Source organism: Bacidia gigantensis (genome assembly GCF_019456465.1).
Source record: "Bacidia gigantensis strain McMullin 20006 chromosome Unknown contig_74, whole genome shotgun sequence".
NCBI classification, from domain to species: Eukaryota; Fungi; Ascomycota; class Lecanoromycetes; order Lecanorales; family Ramalinaceae; genus Bacidia; species Bacidia gigantensis.
In genome coordinates this window covers 931,398-945,922 of record NW_025408613.1, presented here as the reverse complement: position 1 = coordinate 945,922, position 14,525 = coordinate 931,398, and the positions used below count along the sequence as shown (strand labels likewise).

Here is a 14,525-nt window from a genome sequence, read left to right as displayed (position 1 = left end):
GTGTTGTTGACGACTGCGATCAAACCCTTTGATTAGGGTTACCCAAACCCAGAATCACGATAGTGCTTTTATCTGCTGAAGATGCTATGACTATGTATGATTCTCTCGCTTCATCAGGATTTTTAGCTTGGTCACATCGTAAAGTCAGCCTTCAGATAACAGGAACAGATTTGAAAATGAGAAATACCAGAATCTGTTCAATTTCACCTTCGTCTCCTTTCTAAGTCTGACTCTGCTTTTGTCTTCCGGTACTGACGAGACTGAGATTCTGCCTTTCTGCAAACATATTAGAAGCAAGGATCATCACTAGCTCCCATATACTTCAATCTCACACAGCAAATAGCATACAATGAATAACATACCGCAGTCATGTTGAACCTCAATACTATCAAAAAGATTTTGTACAAATTTTTAAGCGACCCTTGTAGGACCTTCAAACCTCTTACATTACCCCTTTCTTTCTTATCATATTGTGCAATCTCAGGATTTTTGCTGGGTGTCAATACCCTATTGACCTGCTGGATTTTGAATTGAACCCGCAAAAGCCTTGTTTTGCCATTTGTAATCGTACGTGATGTTATGACTGGGATTTCCCAGCTTTTGTCTGTTTAATCGCAAGAAGTTATGCATGGGAATTCTTGGGATTAGCAGTGTAATGACGAATACTTGTTGGTGGGGAACGCGTGCTTTTCTAGATTTACTTGATTGACCAACCGGAACTATGAAATAATGAGGCTGTTATGATATAAGTTGACCAGCTTACAGATCCAATTAATCGAGAAGTATCGGACTGCCGTCACATACAGGAGCATGACAAAAGTATGTGCTTAGAGCATTTGGCGACCTCGTGAAATGCAGACGGTCTTTCAAGTGTGATCGATTCTGGATAGCGTCACGCTGGGATCAGACGTCGTCACTATACTGAAAAATCATAAGGGTATGGTATCATTATCTCGCAATATAGTCTATGTACAATATACAAGTCTAGGGCAATCTGCTCAAGTTCTCCATTGCCCATCTATCTGCTTTTTCCGTACCTAGAAGTTTTCGTTAGCAGTGGCTCAACAAGTATGCAAGGAAGAGAAGGAAAGTCTGGATACCGTACCATAGGCGCCAAAAACGAGGTCCCAACAGCCAGCGCAGCAACTGTGCCTACAAGCTGCAGTTTACTGAATCCTTTTCCTAGTAGATCAAACCCACCGATCGGACTCACTCTCGTTCCAAAAAGATCAACATCACCGAAGGCAAAGACTAAGCTCGTGCTCTCCAAGAGCGTAGGACTTGCTATCACCTTGGATAGACCGAGCATCTCTCGTTTATGGTTCAAGATCCATTTGGGGTCAAAGTCCAGCACAGCATTATATCGATAAAGCCCCTCTTCTGCCTCCGCAGAGGTTGAATCGCGGCCGACTGGTCTTCTGGGATCAAGGATGTGCCCTGGAATGGAAGTGATGGTCTTGAGGTCGGAGTTGATGCAGAGTAAGGATCGTGGGGTAATGCCTTGAAGGGTGGAAGTGGTGGCTAGATAGGAAACGGAATCAGAGATAAGGTACGTTTGTGAGATGGCGTGGGGCAGATTTGCAGTCCTTTCTTCATTGAGGTCCAGCGGTCCTTGTGAAGAAGTGTTTGACGACGAAGCTAATGGTCCTCGATCGTTGGGGAAAGGCGACTCGTAGAGTTCAGATACCACTAGCTGATATCCTTGCAACACTTTCTTCTCGGTTTGGAGTGTGTCTTGCGAGCTTGTGTGTGAGTACAAAGAGTAAGTGAGAATGTTCTCGGACAATGTCGAAGCGATGGGCTTGGTCGTATCTACATTTGAGTGTGTGGTGGTGTGCAGGATCGATCCGGATGTCGACTCAAGGAGGTAGAAAGTAGCAGTAGACGTTTGAACATTGACCGCTGTTACCAAAATGACATGTGGATTGAGATACTTGTACAGCACGTTTCTGTCTCCCAGTGCCCTTCCAATCGATGCGACGGGGTCGTGTGATGGACGATGAAGCAGTTGAACGATTCGCTCACTGGTAGCCGGCCGGAAAACCCAGGACAAGGAAACCTTTTTTTTTGGGATATGCTCCAACCATTGATCTTGTTGTCGTCACCTTCAGTTACAATGTTTACGCCCCCTCCAAAGTCCACGTCTGGGATTTCACAGATTGTGCCATCATCATTCACGCCTATCAGAGCTGATCGTTCCTTCGCGTCAGGTATTGCAATGGTCGTCTCCAAGCCACGTATGAGGGCCGCATGTTGGGACTTTAAGACCTTGCCAGTGCTTGACTCAACTTGCAAGATTTCACCCTTCGCAGCACGAACGGTCACGGTACCATCTTCGGCCTCAAGACCAAGAATGTCCCAAGTTGCACTGGATTGTAGCAAAGCAGCCTGCATCTGCCAGATTACCTTGCCATTGCTTCCCGTATCAAGAGCAGCAAGTCGTCCATATCTGGTGGCTACGATGATAATCTTGTTGAATCCGAATTTATCCTTTCGCAAGCGGCTTGAGCCGGATGATCCAGGGTCACTACCAAAGGCAAGCGCGGTCAGAGTATTATATTGCTGCTCAAGCCAATAGGGTAGATCTTGAAGTTCCCCCAAATGTCTCCTCAACCGATGGATGTACGCCCAGAAAAAGTTGTACTGCCCTTCGACTAATAATTCTTGGGCGAAATTCTCGTCGCGAGGTACTTCTGTAATGGTTGCAGCTACTACACCGCTAAGACCTTCTTTTCTGATCCAGAGCGACTCACTATTGCGGATAAGTTCCCAGTCTCCGCTCTTCAAAGCGACCACAGACCGCAAGGAGAATTTGTTTGCGCCTCGCGAAGCTACTTCGGCGGCAGCGTGCGATATACTGCGTAGTTCGGTTGTATCAGCTCGGTGCTTAGGTGGGACTGGCCATTTCTGAAGCTCAACAGATGAATCGGAAAAAACCAAGGAGATCTCGGACGAAGTGTACCGCACGAAGTACGTCTTGGGTCCCTGGATACTGGCTGAGAAAGCGCCTTGGTCAGGTATTTCGGGAAGATCGTATGCTAAGCTTGCTGTTCCAGTAGTGGCGTCTATATGATAGACCTTCGCCCAGTGGGACTCAGCTGCTTGAAAGTGGAGTAGGAAGTGAGGCTCGCCGTCGGGATCTGGAGCTGCATGTACGAAAATTCTTTCAGTTGGCTTTCCATTGTTCGACAACGCGCCCAGAGTTGTGGATTGTGATTTATGGACAGATGCCACTTTGACGGTTTTGAACGATTTGTCTGACCACATAATGATAGGCAATCCTCCAATGAGGCCAGAAAACAGCAGCGAGTCCTCTGAGGGGACTTCACCATCCGAGCTGAGACTTATAGTGTTACCATTCTGGTGCCCTGTCAATATATCTAACTCCGTTGCCTTGATCTTGAGTCCTTTCAAGCGTGCCGCGTGAAGAGAAATATAGAACAGCCGGCCTTGAGCAGTGAGCAGGGCGTGCGGCGAGTCCCCCTCAGAGTCTCGATGTTGCCATTTTTCCTCCCCAGCTTCTGCTGAGAAGCATCTCACAACGCCGAGCGAGCTTTCTTCTTGGACAGCCGCGAAGACAAGGCTCTGGCCTGCATTTTCAGTCGTGCTTACTGCTTTCACTCTCCCATTCGCTTGCCATGTCCACCCTAAACGCCCATTCACAGCATCCAAGACCTGAACCTTGCCGTCAAATGCGCTAATAACGGTATTCGACCCTTCTCCCGGTCTCAACAACCCTTCACCAACATAAGTCTTCTCTTCTTCGCCAAGCCGTTGCCTCCACAAGACAGTACCATCTTTCGGATTGACCGCGCCAACGATCCCATTCTCTGAAAGGGAAAAAAGTAGTGAGGCTTTCGAATTGTTCGATGGCTTATGGAAAAATGTTGTATGGGCTTGGGGTATTCCAAGGAGGGCATGATGAAAGTCGATCTGGTAGGCTTCGTCTCGATATACTGCAGTAGCGACGCGGGATAAAAGCAGGATCTGAACGGTTGCGAGGCAGCCCAGGCTAAAACGCATGTTTAGTCCAAGGATTGCAAGCTCCTAAAGAGCTCTTGTGGTTCTAGAAACCCCCCGGGCATTTCTAGAGGCTGTGTACGGCAGACTGCAATAACTTCTCCCCCAAATCTAGAAGGGCTCACCCCCAGTTCGGATCTACCCCCAGTTCGGATTTCTTAGCGTATTGCTCAGCTTGGCAGCGCAGTTTTGGGGAAAATCCGAACTGGGGGTGAGCTCTTCTACCAGTGTTGCAACTATGCGATACAGAGCGGAATAACTAGTGTCCGGGGCAACTTATAAATCTTTATATATTAAAGGAATAACTATTAACTAATAATAACTAGTTTATATATATATAATTTAATATACTTTAAAGATATATATCTAATTAATTTTTAATAATAATTATTAAATATTATATTTAAATAGTAATAATTTACTTTAGTAGTAAACTAGTAATAAAATATATTAATTACTTATTATTAAAGCTTAGATTATATAATTATAATATTCTTTTTTAAAACTATTTTTTAAATAATAAATAAAAGGTTTAATTTTAATTATAAATACTTAAAATAGTTTTTATTTAATAGTTTAATAAGTATATTTATAAGCTAGTTTTTTATATTAATATACTCTACTTTTAAGAGACTTTCTTATATATATTTATAAATATAATAATATTAAGTAGTAATATATTTTATCTTTTAATAGAATTTAAAGTTTTTAATAAAAATAATACTCTTAGAATTATTACTTTTTAATAGAATAAAATAATTTTTATTAAAATTAGTTTTATTAAACTATTATAAAGCCTATATACTAGATTTACTTTTTTTATAAAGTATTATATATTTAGCTTTAGTTATTAATATAGCTACTATATATTATTTCTAAATATATTATATATATAATATACTATAATAAGTTATTATATAGCTATAAGTTAATTATTTATTTATATAATTATTTATATATAATATATTTATATAATAAATAGTAATAGAGTTTTATAATAAAAATATAATTACTAAATTAGAAACTTTTTTTAAATACTTAAAAACTTTTATTAATAAATTTATATATTATATTATAGGATTATAATAAAATTAATTAAACTTTAATATTATTAGAATAATATCTAGATATATTATATTACTAGTATATATTAGCTTTCTTATTAAATATTAATATTTATATTAATTATATTATTCTTTATTTAACTAAGCTTATATAATACTTTTATAACTATTTATAGGAATACTTATAAATTAAATAATAATAAAACTATATTATTTAATTAGTTTTTTAATATAGAAAGTTTAATCTATTATAATATAATTATTATAATATATTATTTATAATTTTAAGACTTTTATTAATAATTTAGAATTTATAATCTTAAAATAATATTCTAGAAACTTTTTAATCTTAATGTAAGTTAATTTCTATTTATAGGCAATAATAATATTATTAATATAAAGTATAATTAAATATATTTATTTATTATCTATTATTTTTTTAAATATATAGCTATTTATAGATATAAATAAAAATTGAAGTTTATTTATAATTTTATAAAATTTAATTACTTAGATTTAAATTAATTACTTTAGTCTATATAAGCTTTTCTTAAGCTTTAAAACTTTTCTTTTTAATTATTTACTATTTAATATGCTTTTTAGTAGGAGTATAAAGATCTTAGTATTAAGGTTACTATTTAAGTAAGCTATTATAATATTAATAAAAAATGCTTATAACTTATATTTTATTATTAAGCTAATAAGTAAATAAAGAGATTTAAATCTAAGTATTAATATAAATATCTTATTATAATTAATTCCTTTTTTTTAATAAATTAATAAGCTACTAGTCTAGCTTTATATTTATTTATTATATTAGATAATAAATTTTTTTTTTAAAAACCTATTTATAACTTATAAATTTTTAACTAGCTAGTTTACTAATAATTTCCTAAGTATTATTTAATATAAAAAAGTTAAACTTATTTTAAATAACTTTATTTTAATAGAATAAGTCTATAGAGTTAATTGCTTACTTATAAATAATTAAGTTCTTTTTTATAAAAACTAGGAACATTATATTAAATTACTATTTTCTAAATATATTATTAAAATATAAGAATTATAGGTTTCTCTATTATATATAAAATAATAAAATTATTATTTATTTTCTTATTAATATTAATTTTAATTTAACTTTCTAATATAGGAATAAATATTAATAATAGAAATTTAATTTAATTTAATTTTATATATTTATATAAATTAGACTTAGATATACTTATAGAGTTGCTTTCTCTTTTAATAATCCTTTAATTTTAAAAAAATTAAAAAGATTATAAAAAGATTACTTTTATTTTCCCTTTAAAGAAAAGATTACTTATATATAATATTATTATTAATAATAGTCTATATATATTTTAGTACTATTAATTTATCTATAATAATAATAGAAGTAATATTATTATTATTATTTTTAATATTTAAGTTAATTCTACTTATTTATTAAAAAGTAAATAATATAATAAAAGCTAAAAAATATATTATAGATACTCCTTCTCTTATATAATAATAATTTTTATTATTAATAAAAACTAATAATTCTATAATACTTATTAATACTTTATTAATTTCTATTAATAAATATGTTACCAACCTAGTATTAAAAACTTTTATTTTAATAAATATAATTATTTATTATCTATATAATAAATAAACTTTAGCTTAAATAATAGAAATTATTTTAAGATATATATTATCTTTAGCTAGGCTATTGTTACAACCTTGCATAATAGGCATAACTAGATAACTGCTATAGGATAAGGACTATAGCTGTACTAGGTTATAAGGAAGAATAACTAAAAGGAGGAAAAAATAGCTGAAATATTTAAGTACACTTAAGCACTAAAAGTATTAAGCAACCTTTAAATTAAATAGACTTAAAATAATTAAGGGTTAAGTACTATTAAGTAAATTAAGCAAAGTTATATATATAAAATCTTTTATTTTTTTTTAAATAAATTTCTTTATATTTAATATAAGTTTTATTCCTTATTATAAAATTTAATATAATTATAACTTAATTCTATTTTATTATTTTACTTTTATTTATTTTCTAACTGCTATTTATATTCTAAAAGAACTAACCTGCTAACTTATAATTAAATTAGCTAATACTATTTACTAGTTTAAATACTAAAGTTATAATATATTAAATACTTTTAAAATAAGTATAATTAGATCTATTATAAGTAAATAATATTCTTAATAAAAGTATATAATATATTGATTAATTGTTATTAAAAAAGATATAATTAAACCTTTAAAGCTTAACTTTTTTTATAAGAAAAGGAATAAACTTAATAACTAGTTATTCTAGTTAAATTTTTATTTTAAATTAATATTTAATATTAAAGGTAAAATTAAAATAGCTTTTATAGTAATATATATAAGAAATAAAATATTATTATAAATTAATTTAAACTTTGGAAAATATATAAATAAAATTATTAATATAGAAACCTGCAAATAGATTGAAAATTATTTTAAATTTAAAAAATAAATCTAATAAGTATTTAGACCTACTAATAAGGAATAGTATACTAAATTAATAATATAATAACTATAATAAATTAAAAAAGTAGCTAATTATATAACTATTTTCTAATATTATATAGCAATAATAGAATAAAATAATAAAACTTAAATATCTATATTTAAATAAAAACTAAAAAACAATATTTAAAACAAGCTTATATATTATAATAAAAAAATTGAAAATCCTAATAATCTTATAAAAGTAGTAATTGAAATTAATAATAAGCTATATTAATAATATATAAAATGAAATAAATAATAAAAATAGTATATAAAACGAATTATTATAAAATATAGCAATAATATAATAAAATACTAAAAACACTATAACTATAGGGTAAAATAGTTAAAAAGTGCTAATTTATAAAATAACCCTATAAAGCTAGATATATTAATATTATAATATAATAGTAAAAGTAATTATAGAAACCTAACTAAAAAAAGTATTATAAATATAGTAAAATAAGATATATTATATATAACTATTAGTCGAAAAACTAAGTATAAAGATAGTTAGATATTTTATAAAGATTTCTATTATTATATTTATTATTAATCGACAATAGGGAAGCTAAAAGCTTAGTAAATAATATAAACTTAAATATATTATTTTTTATAATAATAGATAATAATACCTAAAAATAAATACTAATTAAATATAAAAAATAGGAATAAATTAATATACTAAATAACATTTTATAAGAAATAGAAAAAATAATTAAATTACTTAATATAAACTTTAATAAAATAATAAAATAACTTAAATAAAAATAATAAATATATAAATAATATAATTATTAATAAATTTTTTTAAAAATAGACTATAAAATCTTTTTAATAAACTAAAATAATATAAAAATATAAAACTAAGAAATAGTAATAAATAGCTTTTTAAAAAAATACTATATTTTTATATTAACTTCTAGCTTAGATATTAGGCAAATAATATTATATATATACTAGAAGATAAAATCTTTAAAACAATAATATAATAAATTATTTATTAAGAACTTTATAAAAAAACTATATAGACTAATTATATAATCAACTAATATATATCTTATTTAATTAATAAATATAAGAATAAGTTCTTTCTAGGATATAAAAATAAATAATATAAGTTATATTATTAATTTCTAATAAAGGAACTAAAAAATAGAATATACCTACTATATATTTTATAAAAAGAAAACTAGCTTTTAATATAGTAATAGAACTTTATATAGTAATACTATAAAAATATACTATATAAAATATATTAAAACGAGAAATTATAATAGGGAATATTATTTAAAGTAATAATTAATAATCTTAGTAAAGTGCGAAATATTGAAGGATATAACTTATATATTATAATAAAAATACAGCTTAACAATATACTAATAACTATACTTATAAATATAGGAGTAAAAAGAAACTATATTTTAGAATAAAAAGTATAAAAAGTATAAATTAAAATATAAATAATAAATAAACTATATATAATTATAATAACTATAAAAGATATAATAGAGACTAACCTAATTACAAAAAAAACTATATAAATAATAATAGCTATTTAATAGTATAATAAGAATATAATATTTAATATATTTAAAATAGCTACTTATAATATTATATTAAAAATACTTTAATTAAAAAAATAGAACTTAGTAATTAATTAGCTATCTAAAGAACTAAAATTTAAAAATAAGCTTATTATTAAAGCCTAAAAATTTAAGCAGTCTATAACTATAACTTTAAATAAAAAAATTTAATAAAATATTATAAGTATTTATATATCCTAAATCTTAAAAAATAAGTAGCTAAGCAATATACTAATTTCAGTAAATATAGAAGAAAAGTTAACTAATTATAAAGCTAAAAGAAAAAGTACTAATAAAGCTTTTATATTACTAGAATATAGAAAATAAATATACTTTTTTAAAAAAAAAAAAAGAAAAAATATTATTATTATATTAATTTTAAAACTATTAAATTAAATTAATTAATAGTAAGCAATTAATATTTAAATCTATATATTAACTATCGGAAATAGAACTTAAAACTTTAGATAAATACTTAAAAAAGAATTTTATAAAATTATTATTTTTTTTAACTAAATATTTAATTCTTTTTATTTTAAAAAGAATAATAAACTATAATTATATATAAACTATAAAAAACTTAACAAAATTATAATAAAAAATTAATATTTATTACTAAATATAAATAAATTTAAAAATTGACTATAAAAAGTAGAATAGTTTTTAAAACTTAATATATATAGAGCATATAACTTAATATAAATAGCTAAAAGCTATAAATAAAAAATAGCTTTTAAAATAAAATATAAATTATATAAATATATAGTTATACTTTTTAAATTAACTAACATACTAGTATTATACTAGGAACTAGTTAATAATATTCTAAAAAACCTATTAAACTAATATATTATTATATATTTAAATAATATATTGATATTCTTAAAAATAATATAATAATATATAAAAAATATTAAAAAAATATTTATATATTTAATAAAAATAAACCTTAAACTTGAACTAGAAAAGTGCGAATTCTATAAAAAGGAAGTACTTTTTTTAAGATATATTATAAGTATTAAAAGCTTAATAATAAATTTAAAGAAAATATAGGCAATATTAGATTAACTAGAACTAATAATAGTTAAAAAAATTATAATTATTCTTTAAAATAATTAACTTTAATAGAAAATTTATATAAAAGTTTTTATAAATTATATTACTTTTAATAAAGTTAATAAAAAAAGAAATAAAATATAACTAAACTAAAAAACAATAATAAATATTTAACTAACTAAAAAAAGAATATATAAAAACTCTAATACTAAGAACTTTTTAATTAAGAAAAGTAATCCGAATTAAAACTAATATATTAGATATAGTAATAAGGGTATATTTATAATAAAAAACAAATAATAAATAGTATTTTATAGTATACTATTTATAAAAGATAATATATATAAAATAAAACTATAATATTTATAATAAAGAATTAATAGCAATAATTAATATATTTTAATAATAAAGAATATATATAGAAAAAGCAAAAAATATTAAAGTATTTATAAACTATAAGAATTTAGTATATTTTATAATAATAAAATAATTAAACTAACAATAAACTAGATAAATAGAACTATTAATATAATATAAATTCTAAATTAATTATATACTAAAAAAAATAATATTGTTGCTAATAAACTTAGTAGACAACTAAATTTATATTAATAAAAAATAATTTTATTAGCTAAATAAGAAAAGTATATTAAAGTAATAAAATAATTTAAAAATAAATTAATTTAAAATAGAAAAAGCTATTAAAATATTAATAATAATACTATATACTAAAAAAACTTTTATAGAAATTAATATAAAAATATTATAGTAATTTAGAATATAAATATTTAAGAATAGTTAAAATATATAAACTTATTAAATAAAATTAGTTTTTATTAAATATAAAAATAGTAATTAATAAATATATTAAAAAATACTTTTATATAAAAGAAATAAAGCTAAAAACTATAAGAAATATAGTTATTTATAGAAAATATATTTACTAAAGTTTTTATAGCAATATATTATAATAAATTTTATAATAAAACTATTATTATTATAAAATTTAGGAACTAAAAAAATATATAATATTATAATAATTATAGTTAATAAATATATAAAATATATTATAATAATATTATTTAATAAAATATATAATATAGTATAACTAATATATATATCCTTAGATAAAGTAATTAGAATTAAAAATAATTTAAAAAAAATAATTTTAAATAAAAATAAATTATTTATATTTTTATTTTAGAAAATAATTATAATAAAAACTAGAATAAAGTTAAAGCTTTTTATAGTATATTACTTAGAAATAAATAGTTAAATAAAAAAAAATTTAGATAAAGCATTTACTTATAATAAAGTTAATACTTAATAATTTAATATTAAATACTATAAAAATAATATTATTCTATATAAACTATAAAAGAAATCTAAATATAAATAATATATTAAAAGAATTACTAAAATTATAAAAAGTTATTAAATATATATTAGAATTTAAATAAATATATAAAAATATTATAAACTTTTTAAAAAAAATATAAATTAAAATAGAAAAACAAAAAAACAAATATAAAATAAATAGATTTTAATTAAAAAAGGAGATAAAATATAGCTTTATATAAAAAATCTTAAAATAAAATAACTAAATAAGAAACTAAATTACTTATAAGTTAGCTTATTTAAAATATAAAAATAGAAAAAACTTATTAACTATAAATTAAAACTATTAAATAATATAAAAATATATTTAATATTTTATATATTATTTTTTAAAAAAGTAAAAAGTATTAAACTAATTCTAATATTATTTAAATATAAACCCGAAGAAGATAATATTTTTAAAATTAAAAAAATACTAAAAAAACAATATAATTAGTATTTTATTAAATAAAAAAACTATTTAAAAAAAGAAAATATATAGGAATTAGAAGAATATTTACTATTTAATTATATAGGGAAGCTTTAGCGCTTTTGTTAGCAATAGTAATAAAAATAAATAAAACTTTTATTTATTTATTAAATTAATTAGAAAAAAAAAGTTAAAATTATTAAAAATTTTTTTTTTTATTAATTGCTAAATCTAATTTAAAAGCTAAAGTCAACGGATATATATTATTAAATCGCTACTTTTACTCTTTTTTATAATATTTATTTTTTTCTATTTTTAGAATATTTTTTATATTAAAATCATTTAATTAATTTAGCTTTTTTAAATAAAATTATTTTATTTTATAAATATATAGTAGCTTAGAATAAATAACTAGCTTTTACTTATTTAAGTTATTAAAAATATTATATTGCTTATTTATTTATTTTTAAAAAAGTTAAATTATATTTTTAATTATATTTATTATACTTAATATAGTAAACTAACTAATTGGTTTTTATATATTTAAAACTTTAAGAAATATAGTTTTTATAATAATATATAATAATATAATAACTATAATATTTTTTTTCTTGGAAGTATAATAATAATATTAAGTATTATTATTAGAAAATTATATAATATAATTAAAAAAATAATATAATAAAGGAAATTAATAACTAAAAATAATTATATTAAAAAGGAAAATAATATTATAATTTTATATAATAGGTGTAACTAAATAACTGCTATAAAACAAAGACTATAGCTATACTAAGTTATAAAGAAAAATAACTAAAAAAAGGAAAAAATAGCTAAAGTATTTAAGTATATTTAAATACTAAAAATATTAAGTAATTTTTAAATTAAGTAAACTTAAAGTAATTAAAAGTTAAGTATTATTAAGTAGGTTAAGCAAAATTATATATTAAAACCCTTTATTCTTTTTTTTAAATAAATTTCCTAATATTTAATATAAGTTTTATTTTTTATTATAAAATCTAAAATAGTTATAACTTAGTTCTATTTCGCTATTTTGCTTTTACTTATTTTCTAACTACTATTTATATTTTAAGAGAACTAATCCGCTAACCTATAGTTAAATTAGTTAATATTATTTACTAGTTTAAATACTAGGGTTATAATAGCTATTAAGCTTAGATTGCTTTTCCTTTAGTATACTATATTTATATAATATTTTAAATATATAATTAAATTTAATTAATAGTTTTTAATTTATTTAACTATATATAGGATAAAGTTCTTTTATTAATAAAATATAATTTCTAAAATAGTTTATATATTTTATTATATAAAGCTAAAATCTATCTAGTAAGCTAGTATATTATATTATATACCTTACTATTATTATAATTATTTTATTAAATTATTTAATAGGTAGTACTATTTTATTTAAATATATAATTTATAATATATTCTATTTATATACTTTATTATTTAAAACTTTTAGTAATAGCAAGGAATTCTTTTATATTATTAAAATATATAAATTATATAATAATTTTTTAGCTATTATATTCTTAGTAATTATAATAATTTATTATCTTTATAATAAGCTTTTATATATATTTCCTATTTATTATTAAAAATAGTTCTATATAGCTATATACCTTATTAATAATAAATATAAAATATAGTTTTACTTTAATACTAAGAATTATTATTTATATTTTATATAACTTTTAAATATTATAAAATAAGTATACTTCTACTTCTATTTACTTCTTATATTTATATTTTTTTTATATATTTTATATATTTATTATTTTTATATATATTATAGAAAAAGTCCTTAGGGATTTTAAGCTTTTATAGGCTATATACTATATTATATAACTTTTTTATATATATAATATTAAAATATCTAAGTTAGTTATATAGTCTTTTAAACTTATTTTTTTAAACTATAATAATATTATTTTTAGTTAATTTTATATTATTAACTATTTTTAGATTTTTAATATTTTCTATATTTTAAAAATCTTTTTCTAAAACTAAAGTAGCTTATATTAATATATTAGCTAATAAGTATAAATTATTTACTTTATACCCTATTATAATTAATATACTTTTTTATATAATTTCTATTACTTTTTATTAAAATTATATTAAAAACCTAGAATACTTTAAAGTTAAAATTAATAATAAATTATATTTTAATTTAAGTATATATAAAATATTTTTAATAATATATTTTTTATTATTTATTATTATTTTAATATCCCCTTAATTAGATAATATTAATATTTATTTACTATTAATTTAAATAGCGGCTAGGACTTTATTATATATAATAAAATTAGTTTTTAAAATTATTATATATTTAAATACTTTTAAATTAATTATTTATTTTATAAATAAAGTTAAATTAATAAATATAGATTTATCTTTAATTTTTATAGCTAAAACGTAATT

General features: G+C 22.4%; 1 protein-coding gene across 1 annotated transcript; it reads right to left on the bottom strand.

The window, feature by feature from the left end:
- Positions 1-998: 998 nt before the first annotated feature.
- On the bottom strand, positions 999-4,023 carry KY384_000663 (uncharacterized protein; the record flags this gene model as incomplete). The annotated part of the gene is given in 3 exon segments (XM_044809197.1): positions 999-1,037; positions 1,214-2,091; positions 2,106-4,023. The coding sequence occupies 3 exon segments, from the start codon at positions 4,021-4,023 to the stop codon at positions 999-1,001; spliced, it is 2,835 nt and encodes a 944-aa protein (XP_044665184.1).
- Positions 4,024-14,525: the final 10,502 nt, after the last annotated feature.